This window comes from Ascaphus truei, chromosome 21, assembly GCF_040206685.1.
Source record: "Ascaphus truei isolate aAscTru1 chromosome 21, aAscTru1.hap1, whole genome shotgun sequence".
In the NCBI taxonomy this organism is placed as follows: domain Eukaryota; kingdom Metazoa; phylum Chordata; class Amphibia; order Anura; family Ascaphidae; genus Ascaphus; species Ascaphus truei.
The window spans coordinates 22,031,837-22,048,281 of NC_134503.1; the positions used below are offsets into that span (position 1 = coordinate 22,031,837).

Sequence of the window (16,445 nt, forward strand, 5' to 3'; positions counted from 1 at the left end):
GCCCTGCCCCCCGCCCCCAGTCACCCTGGCCCTGCCCTCCCACGGCACCCTTCCTTCCATCCATTCCCACATGCCGGGCCTTGGTAAAGGATGATGCCGGGGGCAGGGCTTAATGCTGGGACGCAGGGGATTGGCCAACAAGGTAGGAAACTGCCGGGGGGGGCGGGACTTTGTACAATGCCGGGCCGCATCCAATCAGCAAGACCCATTTTCCACGTAAAACACAAGCCCAACCCCTGGCATTAAAAAAAAATACTTACCAGCCGGGCTGCTGCAGTGTCCTCCTCCGCGCCGCTGCAGACTCGCGCACCGCGCACAGCACACCGCAGCTTACTCGTGCACCGCCGGCGACAAAAAAAAACGGGGACACATTGAGGAAAACCCGGGACATTTCCGGGACACACATGAAACCGGAACAGCTCTCGAAAAACCGGGACTGTCCCGGCAAAAGGGGGACGGGTGATCACCCTATGTATACCGGTATTACCCCTCTGGACGTGTATGTGTATATCGGTATAACTTCTCTGGACATAGTGACCTGACCGGCTTGGGGGGATGCAGGATTTCCCCGAGCAGGGAGAGAGCAGGGCTGCTGTTAGGGGGCTGGGCAGCTTCCTCCATCCTGGTTGAGTGTATTACCCAGCAGCAGCCAATCAGGAGGAGGTGTCAGGAGCCTGGGTTGGGGCCAAGGAGAGGAGGAAACCGCATGGAGCGGAGATAGGTGTGTGTGTGTGTGTGTGTGTCTCTAGTGTGTCGCATCGTTCAACCATTATTTCCAGTATTTTTGGAGAAGCCATCTGGCAACCCCATTTAAGACGAACAACTAGATCATGTTCCATTCTGGAATCTCACTCATTAGGGAATAAACGTTCATATTACAGGTGCGATTAATCCGTGGGGGAGAGATGAAATGTCCTCCAAACTTTCTCAGCTATACCTTAAGTAATACATTAAAATGCTTGTTGAGTATAAGAAAGCACATTTATGTCCATTAACGGAAACATATCATTTAATGTTTTACTTGTGTTAGGAAACCTTAATTTATGTAATTTAAAATGCAGAACAATACAAACAGTTTCGGTTCGGGCCCAGGAGATAAGGGTGCACTGAGATACTACTGAGTGCTTGATAGGTGTCATCGTGAGTGCAGGGATTTCCAAAACTCACAGGTCTGTTCTTCACATCTAATGTGTTACTGTTCAGTGCACATGAAGAAGCAACTGTGAGGTTTCAATAGAGGTTAATTGATTCTTTATTCATAACTTCTCCCCTAACTCCTCCTACTGCTCTGTGTAACTTCTAATACTCCCCATAACTCCTCCTACTGCTCTGTGTAACTTCTCCTAATACTCTCCATAACTGCTCCCTTTGTAACTTCTCCTAATACTCCCCATAACTGCTCCTACGGTTCTGTGTAACTTCTAATACTCCCTATAACTCATCGTATTACTTTTGTGCAATTTCTCCTAATACTCTCTATACTGTAACTCCTCCTGTGCAACTTCTCCTAATACTCTCTATAAATCCGCCTACTGCTCTGTGTAATTTCTAATAATCCCTATAATTCCTCAAATTGCTCTGTGTAACTTCTAATACTCCCTATAATTCCTCCTACTGCTCTATGTAACTTCTAATACTCCTATAACTGCTCCTATTACTCTGTGCAACTTCTCCTAATACTCTCTATAACTCCATAAAACTAATCCGTACTCACCTGAGTGCTTCAAAAAGGCTCCATATAACGTCTCCAATTGCCCCATATAATTCCTCCCTATAACTTCTGCATATTCATAAGACAAATACAAGTGTTCACCTGACACCATGTGCTCATCCTTCCTGCTGCTCTCATTGCTCTAATAGTAACAGTAGGAGACGGACGTGTTTTCCAGGTAATGGGATTACATTAGAGGGAGCTGTTCCGTCAGAACAAGACAGCCAGCCAAAGCCAGCCAAAAGAGCGCGCACGTCCTTCACTGCGGAACAGCTGCAGGTACGAGTCTCAGCTGCCGGGGGTGGTACACAGCACACAGTACAATGCGGCACGTCTGAATAATGCAGCTAAGGTTTCCTCTGCTCTGTGCTGTAGGTGATGCAGGCGCAGTTTGCTCAGGACAACAACCCGGATGCACAAACTCTTCAAAAACTTGCGGATATGACAGGACTGAGCAGGAGAGTTATCCAAGTAAGTAACCGATTCACATTTCCTAAACGTAATACTGCGTCACTATTTAAACGCTTTATATTGCATCACCCTCGTGAAAGGGTTGAGGGTTGGGAGAGAAATTGCCTGCCCACGTTACTATTATATTCTGAGCTGTATAATGACACAGCATATTGAAATAAAAATAGCCGTGTTAGTCCAGTTGTGATAGTGCAGAGTAAATTAGAACTTCAGTATTAGGTGATTTTTTTTTTTACTGATACACTGCTGATGGATGTATGGTCATGTGTCTCACTGCCCCTTACCACCTCTCCCCACTGCACCTCCCCCCTGCATGCTGCTGATGGATGTATGGTCCTGTGTCTCACTGCCCCTTACCCCTCTCTCCCCTGCATCCCCCCCTGCACACTGCTGATGGATGTATGGTCCTGTGTCTCACTGCCCCTTACCCCCTCCCCCCTGCATCCCCCCCCCTGCACACTGCTGGTGGATGTATGGTCCTGTGTCTCACCGACCCTTACCCCCTCTCACCCCTGCATGCTGCTGATGGATGTATGGTCCTGTGTCTCACTGCCCCTTACCCCCTTCCCCCCTCCACACTGCTGATGGATGTACGGTCCTGTGTCTCAATGTCCCTTACCCCCTCTCTCCCCTGCACCCCCACCCCCCCTGCACACTGCTGATGGATGTATGGTCCTGTGCCTCACTGCCCCTTACCCCCTCCCCCCCCTGCACACTGCTGATGGATGTATGGTCCTGTGTCTCACTGCCCCTTACCCCCTCTCCCCCCTGCATGCTGCTGATGGAAGTATGGTCCTGTGTCTCACTGCCCCTTCCCCCCTTCCCCCCTCCACACTGCTGATGGATGTACGGTCCTGTGTCTCACTGCCCCTTACCCCCTCTCTCCCCTGCACCCCCACCCCCCTGCACACTGCTGATGGATGTATGGTCCTGTGCCTCACTGCCCCTTACCCCCTCTCCCCCCTGCACACTGCTGATGGATGGATGGTCCTGTGTCTCACTGCCCCTTACCCCCTCTCCCCCCTGCATGCTGCTGATGGATGTATGGTCCTGTGTCTCACTGCCCCTTACCCCCTCTCCCCCCTGCATGCTGCTGATGGATGTATGGTCCTGTGTCTCACTGCCCCTTCCCCCCTTCCCCCCTTCCCCCCTCCACACTGCTGATGGATGTACGGTCCTGTGTCTCACTGCCCCTTACCCCCTCTCTCCCCTGCACCCCCACCCCCCCCTGCACACTGCTGATGGATGTATGGTCCTGTGCCTCACTGCCCCTTACCCCCTCTCCCCCCTGCACACTGCTGATGGATGTATGGTCCTGTGTCTCACTGCCCCTTACCCCCTCTCCCCCCTCCCCCCTCCACACTGCTGATGGATGTACAGTCCTGTGTCTCACTGCCCCTTACCCCCTCTCTCCCCTGCACCCCCACCCCCCTGCACACTGCTGATGGATGGATGGTCGTGTGTCTCACTTTCCCTTTCATCCATTTATTGCCCGGTCTGTTTGTTCCTTCTCTGCATCTCCTGCCTGCAATTGCTTTCTTGTTTTTCATTTGTGTTAAGCTCATGGAATCTGTGTAAATCAGTATCACCGACCTGAGGAAGAGAGAGATCTCTCGTAAGCTCGTCTTATAATATCAATTGTTAGTCCAAATAAAAAAAGGTATCACCTAATACCGAAGTACTCATTTAATGAGCATATCTATACACTTCCAGCCATCCCTAGCTAAGATTTAATTGAATGAAAAACCCATTTTTTAAATTTATTTATACAATTACCAGGAAGTAACACATTGAGAGTTACCTCTCGTTTCCACGTATGTCCTGGCCACAGAGTTATGATAACAATACATAGTTACATTAAATGAGGTTATACATTATATTTGCAGACATTTCATGGACAGTTAGAGATAATATATATAATGAGCATAAGTAACATTTACAGACAAGATTCAAATCTGTGTATATATTGTGTGGTGTTTCTCCCCTGCTACCATATCTCACAGTAATAACCAGACGCAGGGGGAATGGAACTAAGAACGAGTGAGGAATAACATAATGGCGTTCCCTTCCACGTAGGGTCGCCATATTTGTCCTGGCAAAAAACGGAACAAATGTCACGCATGCGCAGTCAGTGCTCACTTTCCGCTGCTTGTGCGCTAGAGTGATCAGCTTTGCGTATGCGCGATCGGAGCTTGCCGGTCACGCATGCGCGGTCAGCAACTGTCGATTATGGATACAGGCACTGGGTAAAAAAAAAAACGGGACAGCACCCCAAAAGGTCAGGACAGAGCCCTAAAAGCCAGGACAGTCCCTGCTAAACCGGACATCTGGTCACCCTACTTCCACGTGATCCTTAGCCCAAGTCCCAGTGTGTTATCTCTGACATGGACATTTACAAGCCTGCCAGGGCGTACATGAGGCGTTTCATGTTCTTATGGGATGTTTGTTGCAAACTGCAGAAGCGACACTTCTCAGCAGCTTGATGCATACGCTCGGGGGGTTTCAAATGTTGATTTCCATCATAATATAGGTGTCCAGATTCGGTCATTAACTTGTCGGGCTTATATTTCTGAAATCCCCAGGTGTGGTTTCAGAACTGCAGAGCACGGCATAAAAAGCACACGCCTCAGCACACTGTCCCCCCTCCCGGATCCACACAGGCGCGCCTCACCTCCTCACTGGCCGATGACATCCACTTCTCACCATTTAGTAGTCCAGAAAGAGCCAGGATGGTGACATTACACGGATACATAGAAAGTAAGTAACATCCCCGTATAAAGACCCCCTGGAATGCGTTGGTGACATGTATATCTGGATTGCATATTAAGGTGCATTCACCCGTAGGTTGAATTGATATAAAAGGCAGATGATTGCTTTAGTTTATTGATTCACCCACAATGAACATATGTGCTGTTTCCACAAATAAATATCTGTTTGCAAAGGCATGAATCCAGGAGTATGAACCCGAGTTGGGGGTTTGGTACTTTACTTCCCGGCCTGTTGGCAGTGCTGGTAATCGTGACAGTTGTTGATCGAGGGACTAATGTACATTTGCAAAAATCAATAATTGTAAGTATTCTTGTGCAGGTCAGGTGCAGTGTGGGCAGGTTCACTGCAGACTCCCCTACGCTGCTCCTCCCGTGCACATCAAAACTGACATGGATGCGGCACCACTGTCTCACAGAGGCGACAAGGTAGGTGCCAGCTATAAAGGTAGAGCCAGCAGCACTGGGGACGTGTCCTCTTACTCTGATACCTTACACATTTTAGAACATGTACCCCCATCACTAGCTCTGAGCCGCTCCGTCCACACGATTTATCCTCTTGCTCTAATGTATGACGTGTTGTTACATGTGATGTGAGCTTCTCTTGCAGACATGTCTTTGGCGGCTCAGATCTGATGCATGTAAAAGATTGAAAGAAATTGCAAGGAACACACACATTTTATAATCATTTCCATGTGTGTACCAAGGACCTCCTCACCTATTGCTCTATATAACAGCTCTCTGTAGCTCCAACTATTGCTCCATATAACTCCTCCTGTTTCTTCCTTATAACTCCTTCTATTGATCATATAACCGCTCCCTATAGCTCTTCTTACAGCTCCGTATAACCGCTCCCTATAGTTCCTCTTACAGCCGTGTAACCCCTCCCTATAACTCCGTACAACTCCTCTTACAGCTCCGAATAACCGCTCCCTATAGTTCCTCTTACAGCCGTATAAACGCTCCATATAACTCCTCTTACAGGTCCGAATAACCGCTCACTATAGTTCCTCTTACAGCCGTATAACCGCTCCATATAACTCCTCTTACAGCTCCGAATAACCGCTCCCTATAGTTCCTCTTTCAGCAGAATAACCGCTCCCTATAACTCCTCTTACAGCTCTGTATAACGCTGCATAACCACTCCCTATAACTCTTCTTACAGCTCCTTATAAGCATTCCCTATAGCTCCTTACAGCTACGTATAACCGCTCCCTGTAATCCTCCCATTGCAAGTCTTATTCTCCATGTAAATCCACCTACTGTTCTATATAACTCCCCTTAGAACTACTCATATAGCTAAATTCTAACTCCCCGCTACTCCTCCTGCTTCATGTAACTTGTTATGGCCGTGGCCAAACAAGAAAACTGAGTAGAGGAGACTTTGGAGGGGGACAGAGAACGGGATAGGGGATCCCCACATGAAATGGGATGGAAACCAACGCTACCTAGAGAATGATGCAATCATTTCAATCCAATAATCTGCTTCTGTCTCAATTCTAACATGGGGTGAATGCACCTTTGATCCCCAGACATGGTGCGTGGGCAGCAGGAGGTTTTACATAAAACAAATGGGTTGGCAATGTCTTTTTTGTGCTGGATTATTAAATCCCATTTCTTTTTTTTCCTGGCAGGTCATCCTTTTTCAGTACTGACCAACAGCATCATGTGTCCCTGGTAACAACAAGCTGCCAGGCCCAGAAAGGACAAGCCGACCCAGAAACGTATCACCGCAGACAATGCCATGTTCTGTTCTCTCTTAGGCCTTCACTCAATATGTAGCGAGTATGCTGCTACTCCATGGCAGGGAAGCCTCGGGGTCCCATTCAGTTGAATTGAGAAGCTACTTCACCGCATGTTGAATAAAGGCCGCAATGCAACGATTGTCTGAGTTTAGTAATAACTACCAGGACAGGTGCAGAAGTCAACGTATCTCCTTTTAAGGATTTGTTTCCAATTTTTACAGCAATTTGTGTATGTACCAAGCTCTGCAGCTCTGGGCTATGTATCGAGCAGCATCACCGTGCAGGCTCACAGCAATTCCCTCCCTGCGTCCCGAAAATGTCCTCATGCAGACAATGGGAGGTTCAGGCAAAGTTTAGACGAGATCGGAGCTGGCAGCTTGAAGAACACTACAATAAGGATTTACTGAGACTAGGAGGGTTATATAATTATATAATTATATATATATATATATATACCATCGTGTCCCAGACAAACCATTCCTCCTGGCTCCCCCACATAACTCCTCCCACTTCTCATAACTCCTCCCATTGTCCCAAGTAACTCCTTCCATTACTTCATATAACTCTTCCCACTTCCCCAAGTAACTCCTCCCATTACTTCATATAACTCTTCCCACTTCCCCAAGTAACTCCTCCCATTACTTCATATAACTCTTCCCACTTCCCCAAGTAACTCCTCCCATTACTTCATATAACTCTTCCCACTTCCCCAAGTAACTCCTCCCATTACTTCATATAACTCTTCCCACTTCCCCAAGTAACTCCTCCCATTACTTCATATAACTCTTCCCACTTCCCCAAGTAACTCCTCCCATTACTTCATATAACTCTTCCCACTTCCCCAAGTAACTCCTCCCATTACTTCATATAACATCTCCCATTGTCCCAAGTAACTCTTCCCACTATGTCATAACTCCTCCCTGACCTCCCACTGCTCCCTATAACTCTTCCCACTGGCTCACTATAACTCCTCCCTGACCTCCCACTGCTCCCTATAACTCCTCCCTGACCTCCCACTGCTCCCTATAACTCTTCCCACTGGCTCACTATAACTCCTCCCTGACCTCCCACTGGCTCACTATAACGCCTCCCTGACCTCCAACTGGCTCACTATAACTCCTCCCTGACCTCCCACTGGCTCACTATAACTCCTCCCTGACCTCCCACTGGCTCACTATAACTCCTCCCATTGGCTCACTATAACTCCTCCCTGACATTTCCCTATAGCCCCTCCCACTACTTCCTGTAACTCCTCCCACTACTCCCGCTGCTCCCTATAACTCCTCCCACTTCTCCTTATAACTCCAGCTACTACTCCCTAATATGCCCTCTGCTCCCTATAACACCTCCCACTGCTCCACACATCTGCTTCCAAAATTGCTCATTACAGCAGCTGAAATTGTCCCCAAGACCTTGATTCCTTGACAAAGTGACAAAAACTGTGCTCCTGCTCGATACCTAGATCCCTTGTACCGATGTTAATGCGCATACTTCGTAATATATTGTTTGTCAAGCACTACTCCATTTATAATACCTTACCCTGTAAAGACAAATTAATTCCACCTATAATGAACACAATGCAGACTTCTAATCAGACTTCTCAAATCTACCTAAGGGCCAAGGGTGCATCTTCCCACTTAGGAAGGTACACTGGATTTGCAGTATAATGAAAGCACTCAACCTTGTAACGTGTTCTTTACAATGTGTAATATTTGATGTATGATGATCCTATTCATTGTCAGAAGGGCATGTAGTACATGGCAGCACAATATAGTATCATACACAGTAATGCTCCGCTGGTCTCTCTGGCAGAAAGGGAACTAGACACGCGTCATCATTTATCACATTGTGTTTGTGGTAAAAACACTGAGAAAATTACAGGTCTGTTTATATTATGCAAATCAATAGTTTCGTAATATACGAAAGGGGCTTGGCTAGCAGATAATTTATGCAAAAAATGCAAATTTTTCATGTATTTTTCTGTATAATACCATTGTGTTAAGATATAAAACGAGGCTAGAATAACAGCCCAATGCTGTGCAGTATGTGCACTTAACCCTAATGCCGGGCTGCACTCTTCTGTGAAGATTCACACTGCTTACAGCTTCATGTGTGAGCTGGCTACAACAAAAAAGAGCCGCACACCCGGCTCTCTCCTTTCCTTCTTGTCCCCCCACCCTCTGCCTGTTTTGTCTGGTTTCCAGCCCTCCTCCTTTCTCTCTCTGGCCCTTACTCAAACTGTCGTCAAGCTGCATCCTATTTGCCGGAGAAGAAATCAGCTCCATTTAAATAAGTGGGACTCAAGTCTTCTCCAGAACAGGGTAGCAGATCCACAGTGGAAGGAATATAGGGTTCTCGCGCTGTTTTAATATGCTGTCAAGCCCCTTCCCCATATCAGTGAAGCCCCTTCACCTCCCATCCCCCTTGGTCTCTGCTTCTTTACTGCACACTATCCCCTGGCCCACCAATGGGACCGTCTTACCCCTAATATGTGAACATAATATCACCCTTTTCTCAATAATAAAGCCGAGTCTGAAAGGATTTACTGCTTTGAAACTCCAAAAACCAAATGCACGAGGGGATTTCTGTGAACACAAGGAAAGTAACCGGGACAGATGGTTGATTTAAGCAGAAGGGTCTCCTTTCAAATGTTTTCCTCTTCACTGTATTATGGTTTTCTGCCCCATCACAAAGATGGCTTTGGGAGGCCGACCTCGGCTTATCATCGTTTTACAGATACATTTAACGAGATAAACACTCTGCAAATGAAACCAGCTGATGAATATTGTAATCAGAGCAAAAAAAAAAAAAAGCTCTGCTAAATTATATCATACGCCTGTGCAGAAAATGGGGAACAATTATGTAAATGAAGAAGTGATTATGATGAGATGCATAATTATTACAACTTGATTTACCAACCTAAAGGCGATTTCTTTGCCAGGATTTATAGGTGTGCAAATGCCCCAGTGCAGAATGCCGTACAGTCTGTAAATGTGTACCATTGGGTTTTGTCTTGGTAGTACCTCAAATCTCAAAGCTGCATCAGCCAGCTGGTCCCAGGGACTGCAATATCATGTCTAAGGTGATAGTTCTACAGTGCGAGGAAACAGTTGCAGGCGAGGAGAATCCTGTTTGTGCAGCCAACACAACACAACAAATTCCTCAAAGTGCAGGTCTCCTCTAGGACACAGGTACAAGGTAGAGCTCTACTCACACGTTCACAATGCAACACTTCATTTATTATAACAGCCAAGAACAGGAGAGGAGGAACGTTTCAGGTCCCATCAGGTGGTGGTGAAAGGTCCATATGGAACATCCATCAGCTGTTCTTCATTTATTGTAACAGCCAAGAACAGAGGAGGAACGTTTCAGGTCCCATATGGACCTTTCACCACCACCTGATGGGACCTGAAACGTTCCTCCTCTCCTGTTCTTGGCTGTTATAATAAATGAAGTGTTGCATTGTGAGCGTGTGAGTAGAGCTCTACCTTGTACCTGTGTCCTAGAGGAGACCTGCACTTTGAGGAATTTGTATGTCTAAGGTGACATCAAAAAGCAATTGCGCATTAATGATGATGGAGTAATGAAGTGAAGGGAGGAGCAGGCACCGCTGTCACATCACGTTCCTCTGCCGCTTATTCAGAGGTGTGGGTGGTTGTATTTTAATCGCCGATTGACTACCAGGAAAAGCTAATTAGACATGATACGAAGCGGAGTCCTTTCACTTCCTTGTAATTAGAGGGACTTGGGCCGACCTGTGGTAGGTGCTATTTGTAAAGATACAACAGGTAGCACTATTAGTAAAATGATCATATTTACATACCTAGAGCTGAAAATATTGAACACAGTGGTATCCTTAATATATGTCCTCAGAGACAAAACATTATTTCTCTTACTACCAAATGAATGAAGCACAGAGACCTTATTACAAACAGTCTCTACAAGGGTCATTCTCTAATGACCCCCCGTCCATCCCCAGCTCACCGCTGACCATCAAAACCTGGAAATCTCCTTTAATTACAAACTTTAAAATGTCAGTTTCCTTCCTGGATTCCGTTCAATTACTATATCAAGAAAAATGTTACAGTGTCAAACATAGCAAGGGAAAACCATCCTGCATCCAAAAGAAGTCTAAACATTCAATCTACAGTATGCCATTAGTACCTGAACGAATAACGTGCATTAAAAACAACACAAATCCGTGAGTGTGGCTGAAATGTCACTTCCGGGTTCTGCTGGAATCCTGCAGCAAATGATTATGACCATACATCTTTCACAAGCACACACCGTTCTGTTCTTGTATGTTGCAGTTAAATACATCTTCTTGGTTAATATCTACTTTGGTAAAATAAAGAATACTCTAAATTTACTATTTATTTATAAAAACATGTAAGCACTTTTTTTAAGCAAATGTCTGTTTTGTTATATATATATATATATATACTTTAAATGTTGTGCATTGTAAATGTTTTATTTGTGTATTAAATAAAGTTAAGTCAAGTGGAAGTGCTGGCACTTACATCTAGAACAGTGATTTTTATTTATTGAATGAGCCAAACACACACACGGAGTAATGTTTTCTTATTGTATTTTAGAGCCAACCTATTATATACGCCTACGCCAGTCCTCAAGGGCCTCTGATTGCACCTTTGACTGAGCCACCTGTGCTGAAGCCGGGAGATCCTGAAAACCTGACCTGTTGGTGGCCTTTGAGGACTGGAGTAGGCCACCCCTGTTATAGGGCAATTTATCCAGTATAAGAAGAAATCATGTAATAAACCAGTAAAACTGTCTAAGTCTAGAGCAGACACACCTGTGACACCTGAGCCAGCACACCGGCTGCCCAATCCTCTCACTGCCTACCTCCTTCAGACTGAAAGAGTAAGTAAGGAAAGTAGGGGGAAATCAGTACTGTGAGTGAGAGCAGGGTGTGAAACCGTCAGTCAGGAAACTCGTTTCAAAATGCATTGTAACCATTGTAGAAGAAACAAAGCTTCACCCTCATTTTAGGGAAACAGTCAGCCGGAGTGTAAGAGATGTGTGCAGAGGTACATATAATGGAGACCGATTTGGGTGCAATTATACCTTGGCTTTAATGAGCCTGTTTCCTTATCCTGGCAAAACATACACAAAATAACAAACCCCTATCCCTTTGTAAGGGTAACTTACAGACCCTATCTGCAGCACTGGAGGGATATTCCCATTACCAGCCTATCACCCCAAAGTCTCGGGAAGTACCTTAAGCAGGTGGCCCTCCATGGCAGTCTCTGGTTCCTCTGTGTCCAGGAAATATAGGTGTCTGGGTATCCTGATCTCAGCGCAGCCTTTGTGTTCGAGACAGTGTCCGTGTGCAAGCTTCTCAGCTCCCCTTCTGTCAGCCCAAATGTGAGCTAAGGAATCTCTCTCCTGTGTCTCACATCATGCTTTTCTTACAGACTTAATTGGCCAGGTGGACTCAGGTTAATTGGCTGCTGCACTTAACCAGATCCCTGCTGGATTTTAGAGATAGTTTCTTCAACAGGGATAAGTCCCTGTTACAGAGACTTTTATTATTGCTTAGCTACAGCAAGACATACATATGTACAAACCTTCTCCACTAAGCCAGTCAAGATAACAGATATGTCAGACTGGATACTACCCTTTAGCAGTGTGTGAAAAAGCTAAGAAAGCCTAGGCTACGGCTCCAGTCCTCATTGCTGCACGCGCGCCTGGCGGCGCATGCACAGTTTAAAGCCACAATCGGCGGTCTGTAGGGAGCCTGTAGGGGGCGAGGCCATGAATGGGCATATCTGCCCTTCCATTGGTGCGCTTCGACCAATGTGATCACGTCGCGGCACGGGAAGACAAGTCTCGTCTTCCCTGCCAGCGTACAAGTCATAGCGCTTTGCGCGCCCACACGCACAGCCACTGGGGCCTGCCTCATGAAGGGGCTGAATGGGGCAATTAGAATACTGAATGGGGCAATAAGGAACAATGCAAGGTCAGACTGGCCAGGCAGACAGAAATAAATTAGAATTAGAGGCAATAAAAAGAAAAGGCTAATCTATCAGTGATAACCAGAGTACAAGAGAACTAACCCTAACCTACCAATGAAAAGACTACAAGAGGACTAACCTTAACCTACCAGTGATAACCAAAGTACAAGAGAACTAACCCTAACCTACCCATGATAACAAGAGAACTAACCCTAATCTACTAGTGATAACAAGACTACAAGAGGACTAACTCTTATTATCACGGGGAAGGTTAGAGTACAAGATGCCTAACTGTAACCTACCCGTGATAAAAAAAAAAGTCTACAAGAGGACTAACTCTAACCTACAAGTGATAATAAAACGACAAGAGAACTAACCCTAACCCACCCGTGATAACAAGACTACAAGAGAACTAACCCTAACCCACCCGTGATAACAAGAGTACAAGAGGGCCAACTCTAACCTACCGGTGATAACAAGAGTACAAGAGGTCTAACCCTAAAAGGTATGTCAAAATGAGATGTACATCTCTTAATGTATTTTAACTAATAATAAATAAAAAATCCTACTGTATATACTTGCGCCCAGAGCTGTGCCGCTCTGATGCATATTGTGCATTTGAATCTCTAGTTATCCTATGAATAACACCACATCCAAACACATACACTACTCACACTGAAAGGATCCCACTGGCCGGATTTGCTCGAAACAAAGATGCAGACGACACTAATTGAAAAATGACTCCATAGGTTTAAAAGTTATCCTTTTAAATGGCTAAATTCTTAAAATCAACCAAGGCTAATTGAAAAAGCCCAAGGTCAGTCTGCCTAAGGTCATGGAAGGTCCTGAAGAAATTTACTGCAACAGCTTTGGGAAAGGTTTTAAATTACACCAAGTCAGAGCCTGATGTGTGCAGCTATTACACCAGACCTCATCCCAAGGGGCCAACAGGGACAGCTATCATTGTCATTGTTGTAATAGCAAAAAAACTATGTTACAAAGTACAGTAACACGTGATCCCACACGGATCCCATGCTGGTCCCACACAGATCCCATGCTGACCCCACAGGTGGAGACTCAGAGGAGTTTACATCATACAGAGGAGAGGGGGCAGAATAAACATTGGGGAGTAAGTGTCAGACGTCTCACTGGGCGCTCTCCGACAGACGTCTCACTGGGCGCTCTCCGACAGACGTCTCACTGGGCGCTCTCCGACAGACGTCTCACTTGGAGGGGAAGAAGAGGAGAGGGGAAGAAAGGAAAGAAGAGGAGAGGGGAAGAAAGGAAAGAAGAGGAGAGGGGAAGAAAGGAAAGAAGAGGTGAGAGGGGAAGAAAGGAAAGAAGAGGTGAGAGGGGAAGAAAGGAAAGAAGCGGTGAGAGGGGAAGAAAGGAAAGAAGAGGTGAGAGGGGAAGAAAGGAAAGAAGAGGTGAGAGGGGAAGAAAGGAAAGAAGAGGTGAGAGGAGGAAAGGAAAGAAGAGGAGAGGGGAAGAAAGGAAAGAAGAGGAGAGGGGAAGATAGGAAAGAAGAGGTGGGGGAAGATAGGAAAGAAGAGGAGAGGGGAAGAAAAGAAAGAAGAGGAGAGAGGAGGAAAGGAAAGAAGAGGAGAGGGGAAGAAAGGAAAGAAGAGGAGAGGGGAAGAAAGGAAAGAAGAGGAGAGGGGAAGAAAGGAAAGAAGAGGAGAGGGGAAGAAAGGAAAGAAGAGGGGAAGAAAGGAAAGAAGAGGGGAAGAAAGGAAAGAAGAGGGGAAGAAAGGAAAGAAGAGGGGAGGGGAAGAAAGGAAAGAAGAGGGGAGGGGAAGAAAGGAAAGAAGAGGAGAGGGGAAGAAAGGAAAGAAGAGGAGAGGGGAAGAAAGGAAAGAAGAGGGGAAGAAAGGAAAGAAGAGGGGAAGAAAGGAAAGAAGAGGGGAGGGGAAGAAAGGAAAGAAGAGGGGAGGGGAAGAAAGGAAAGAAGAGGAGAGGGGAAGAAAGGAAAGAAGAGGAGAGGGGAAGAAAGGAAAGAAGAGGAGAGGGGAAGAAAGGAAAGAAGAGAGGGGAAGAAAGGAAAGAAGAGGGGAGGGGAAGAAAGGAAAGAAGAGGGGAGGGGAAGAAAGGAAAGAAGAGGGGAGGGGAAGAAAGGAAAGAAGAGGAGAGGGGAAGAAAGGAAAGAAGAGGAGAGGGGAAGAAAGGAAAGAAGAGGAGAGGGGAAGAAAGGAAAGAAGAGGAGAGGGGAAGAAAGGAAAGAAGAGGCGAGGGGAAGATAGGAAAGAAGAGGAGAGAGGAAGAAAGGAAAGAAGAGGAGACGGGAAGAAAGGAAAGAAGAGGAGAGGGGAAGAAAAGAAAGAAGAGGAGAGGGGAAGATAGGAAAGAAGAGGTGGGGGAAGATAGGAAAGAAGAGGAGAGGGGGAAGAAAAGAAAGAAGAGGAGAGGGGAAGAAAGGAAAGAAGAGGAGACGGGAAGAAAGGAAAGAAGAGGAGAGGGGAAGAAAGGAAAGAAGAGGAGAGGGGAAGAAAAGAAAGAAGAGGAGAGGGGAAGAAAAGAAAGAAGAGGAGAGGGGAAGAAAGGAAAGAAGAGGAGAGGGGAAGAAAGGAAAGAAGAGGAGAGGGGAAGAAAGGAAAGAAGAGGAGAGGGGAAGAAAGGAAAGAAGAGGAGAGGGGAAGAAAGGAAAGAAGAGGAGAGGGGAAGAAAGGAAAGAAGAGGAGAGGGGAAGAAAGGAAAGAAGAGGAGAGGGGAAGAAAGGAAAGAAGAGGAGAGGGGAAGAAAGGAAAGAAGAGGAGAGGGGAAGAAAGGAAAGAAGAGGAGAGGGGAAGAAAGGAAAGAAGAGGAGATGGGAAGAAAGGAAAGAAGAGGAGAGGGGAAGAAAGGAAAGAAGAGGAGAGGGGAAGAAAGGAAAGAAGAGGAGAAGAAAGGAAAGAAGAGAAGAGGGGAAGATAGGAAAGAAGATGAGAGGGGAAGAAAGGAAAGAAGAGGAGAGGGGAAGAAATGAAAGAAGAGGGGATGGGAAGAACGGAAAGGAGAGGAAGAAAGGAAAGAAGAGGTGAGTAAGAAAGAAAAAGAAGGAAGAGAGGGGAAGAAAGGAAAGGAGAGGGGAAGATAGGAAAGAAGAGGAGAGGAAGAAAGTAAAGAAGAGGTGGGGAAGAGAAGAAAGGAAAGAGGAGAGGGGAAGAAAGGAAATGAGAGGGGAAGAAATTAAAGAAGAGGAGAGGGGAAGATAGGAAAGGAGAGGAGAGGGGAAGAAAGGAAAGAAGAGGAGAGGAAGAAAGGAAAGAAGAGGTGGGGAAGAGAAGAAAGGAAAGAGGAGAGGGGAAGAAAGGAAAGAAGAGGTGGGGAAGAGAAGAAAGGAAAGAGGAGAGGGGAAGAAAGGACAGAAGAGGAGAGGGGAAGAAAGGAAAGACGAGGTGGTGAAGAAAGGAAAGAAGAGGTGAGAGGGGAAGAAAGGAAAGAAGAGGTGAGAGGTGAAGAAAGGAAATAAGAGGAGAGGGGAAGAAAGGAAAGAAGATGAGAGAGGAAGGAAAGAAAAAAGGAGAGGAGAAGAAAGGAAGAAGCGGAGAGGGGAAGAAAGGAAAGAGGAGAGGGGAAGAAAGGAAAGATGAGAGAGGAAGGAAAGAAAAAAAGGAGAGGAGAAGAAAGGAAGAAGCGGAGAGGAGAAGGAAAGAAGAGGGACAAAGAAAAGGAATTGGTATAGAAAGGAGAGGGGAGGATAAGAGGGGAGGGGAGATGAGGAGGAAGGGAGGGAGGTAGGAAAGGAGAGGATCACCTTGGAGTAGGGAAGGGCTTTATAAAAAGAAACATCAGCAAAATG

The 16,445-nt window shown here is 46.2% G+C and overlaps 1 protein-coding gene across 1 annotated transcript in view; it reads left to right on the forward strand.

The window, feature by feature from the left end:
* The window catches only part of LHX6 (LIM homeobox 6), a 101,642-nt gene extending 91,753 nt beyond the window's left edge, over window positions 1-9,889 (forward strand). The window contains exons 6-10 of the mRNA XM_075579340.1: window positions 1,890-1,990; window positions 2,087-2,182; window positions 4,765-4,939; window positions 5,270-5,376; window positions 6,582-9,889. Coding sequence (XP_075435455.1) covers window positions 1,890-1,990; window positions 2,087-2,182; window positions 4,765-4,939; window positions 5,270-5,376; window positions 6,582-6,602 — 500 coding nt within the window. The 3' untranslated portion in view covers window positions 6,603-9,889. The remainder of the gene's footprint in view (window positions 1-1,889; window positions 1,991-2,086; window positions 2,183-4,764; window positions 4,940-5,269; window positions 5,377-6,581) is intronic.
* The last annotated feature ends 6,556 nt before the right edge of the window (window positions 9,890-16,445 follow it).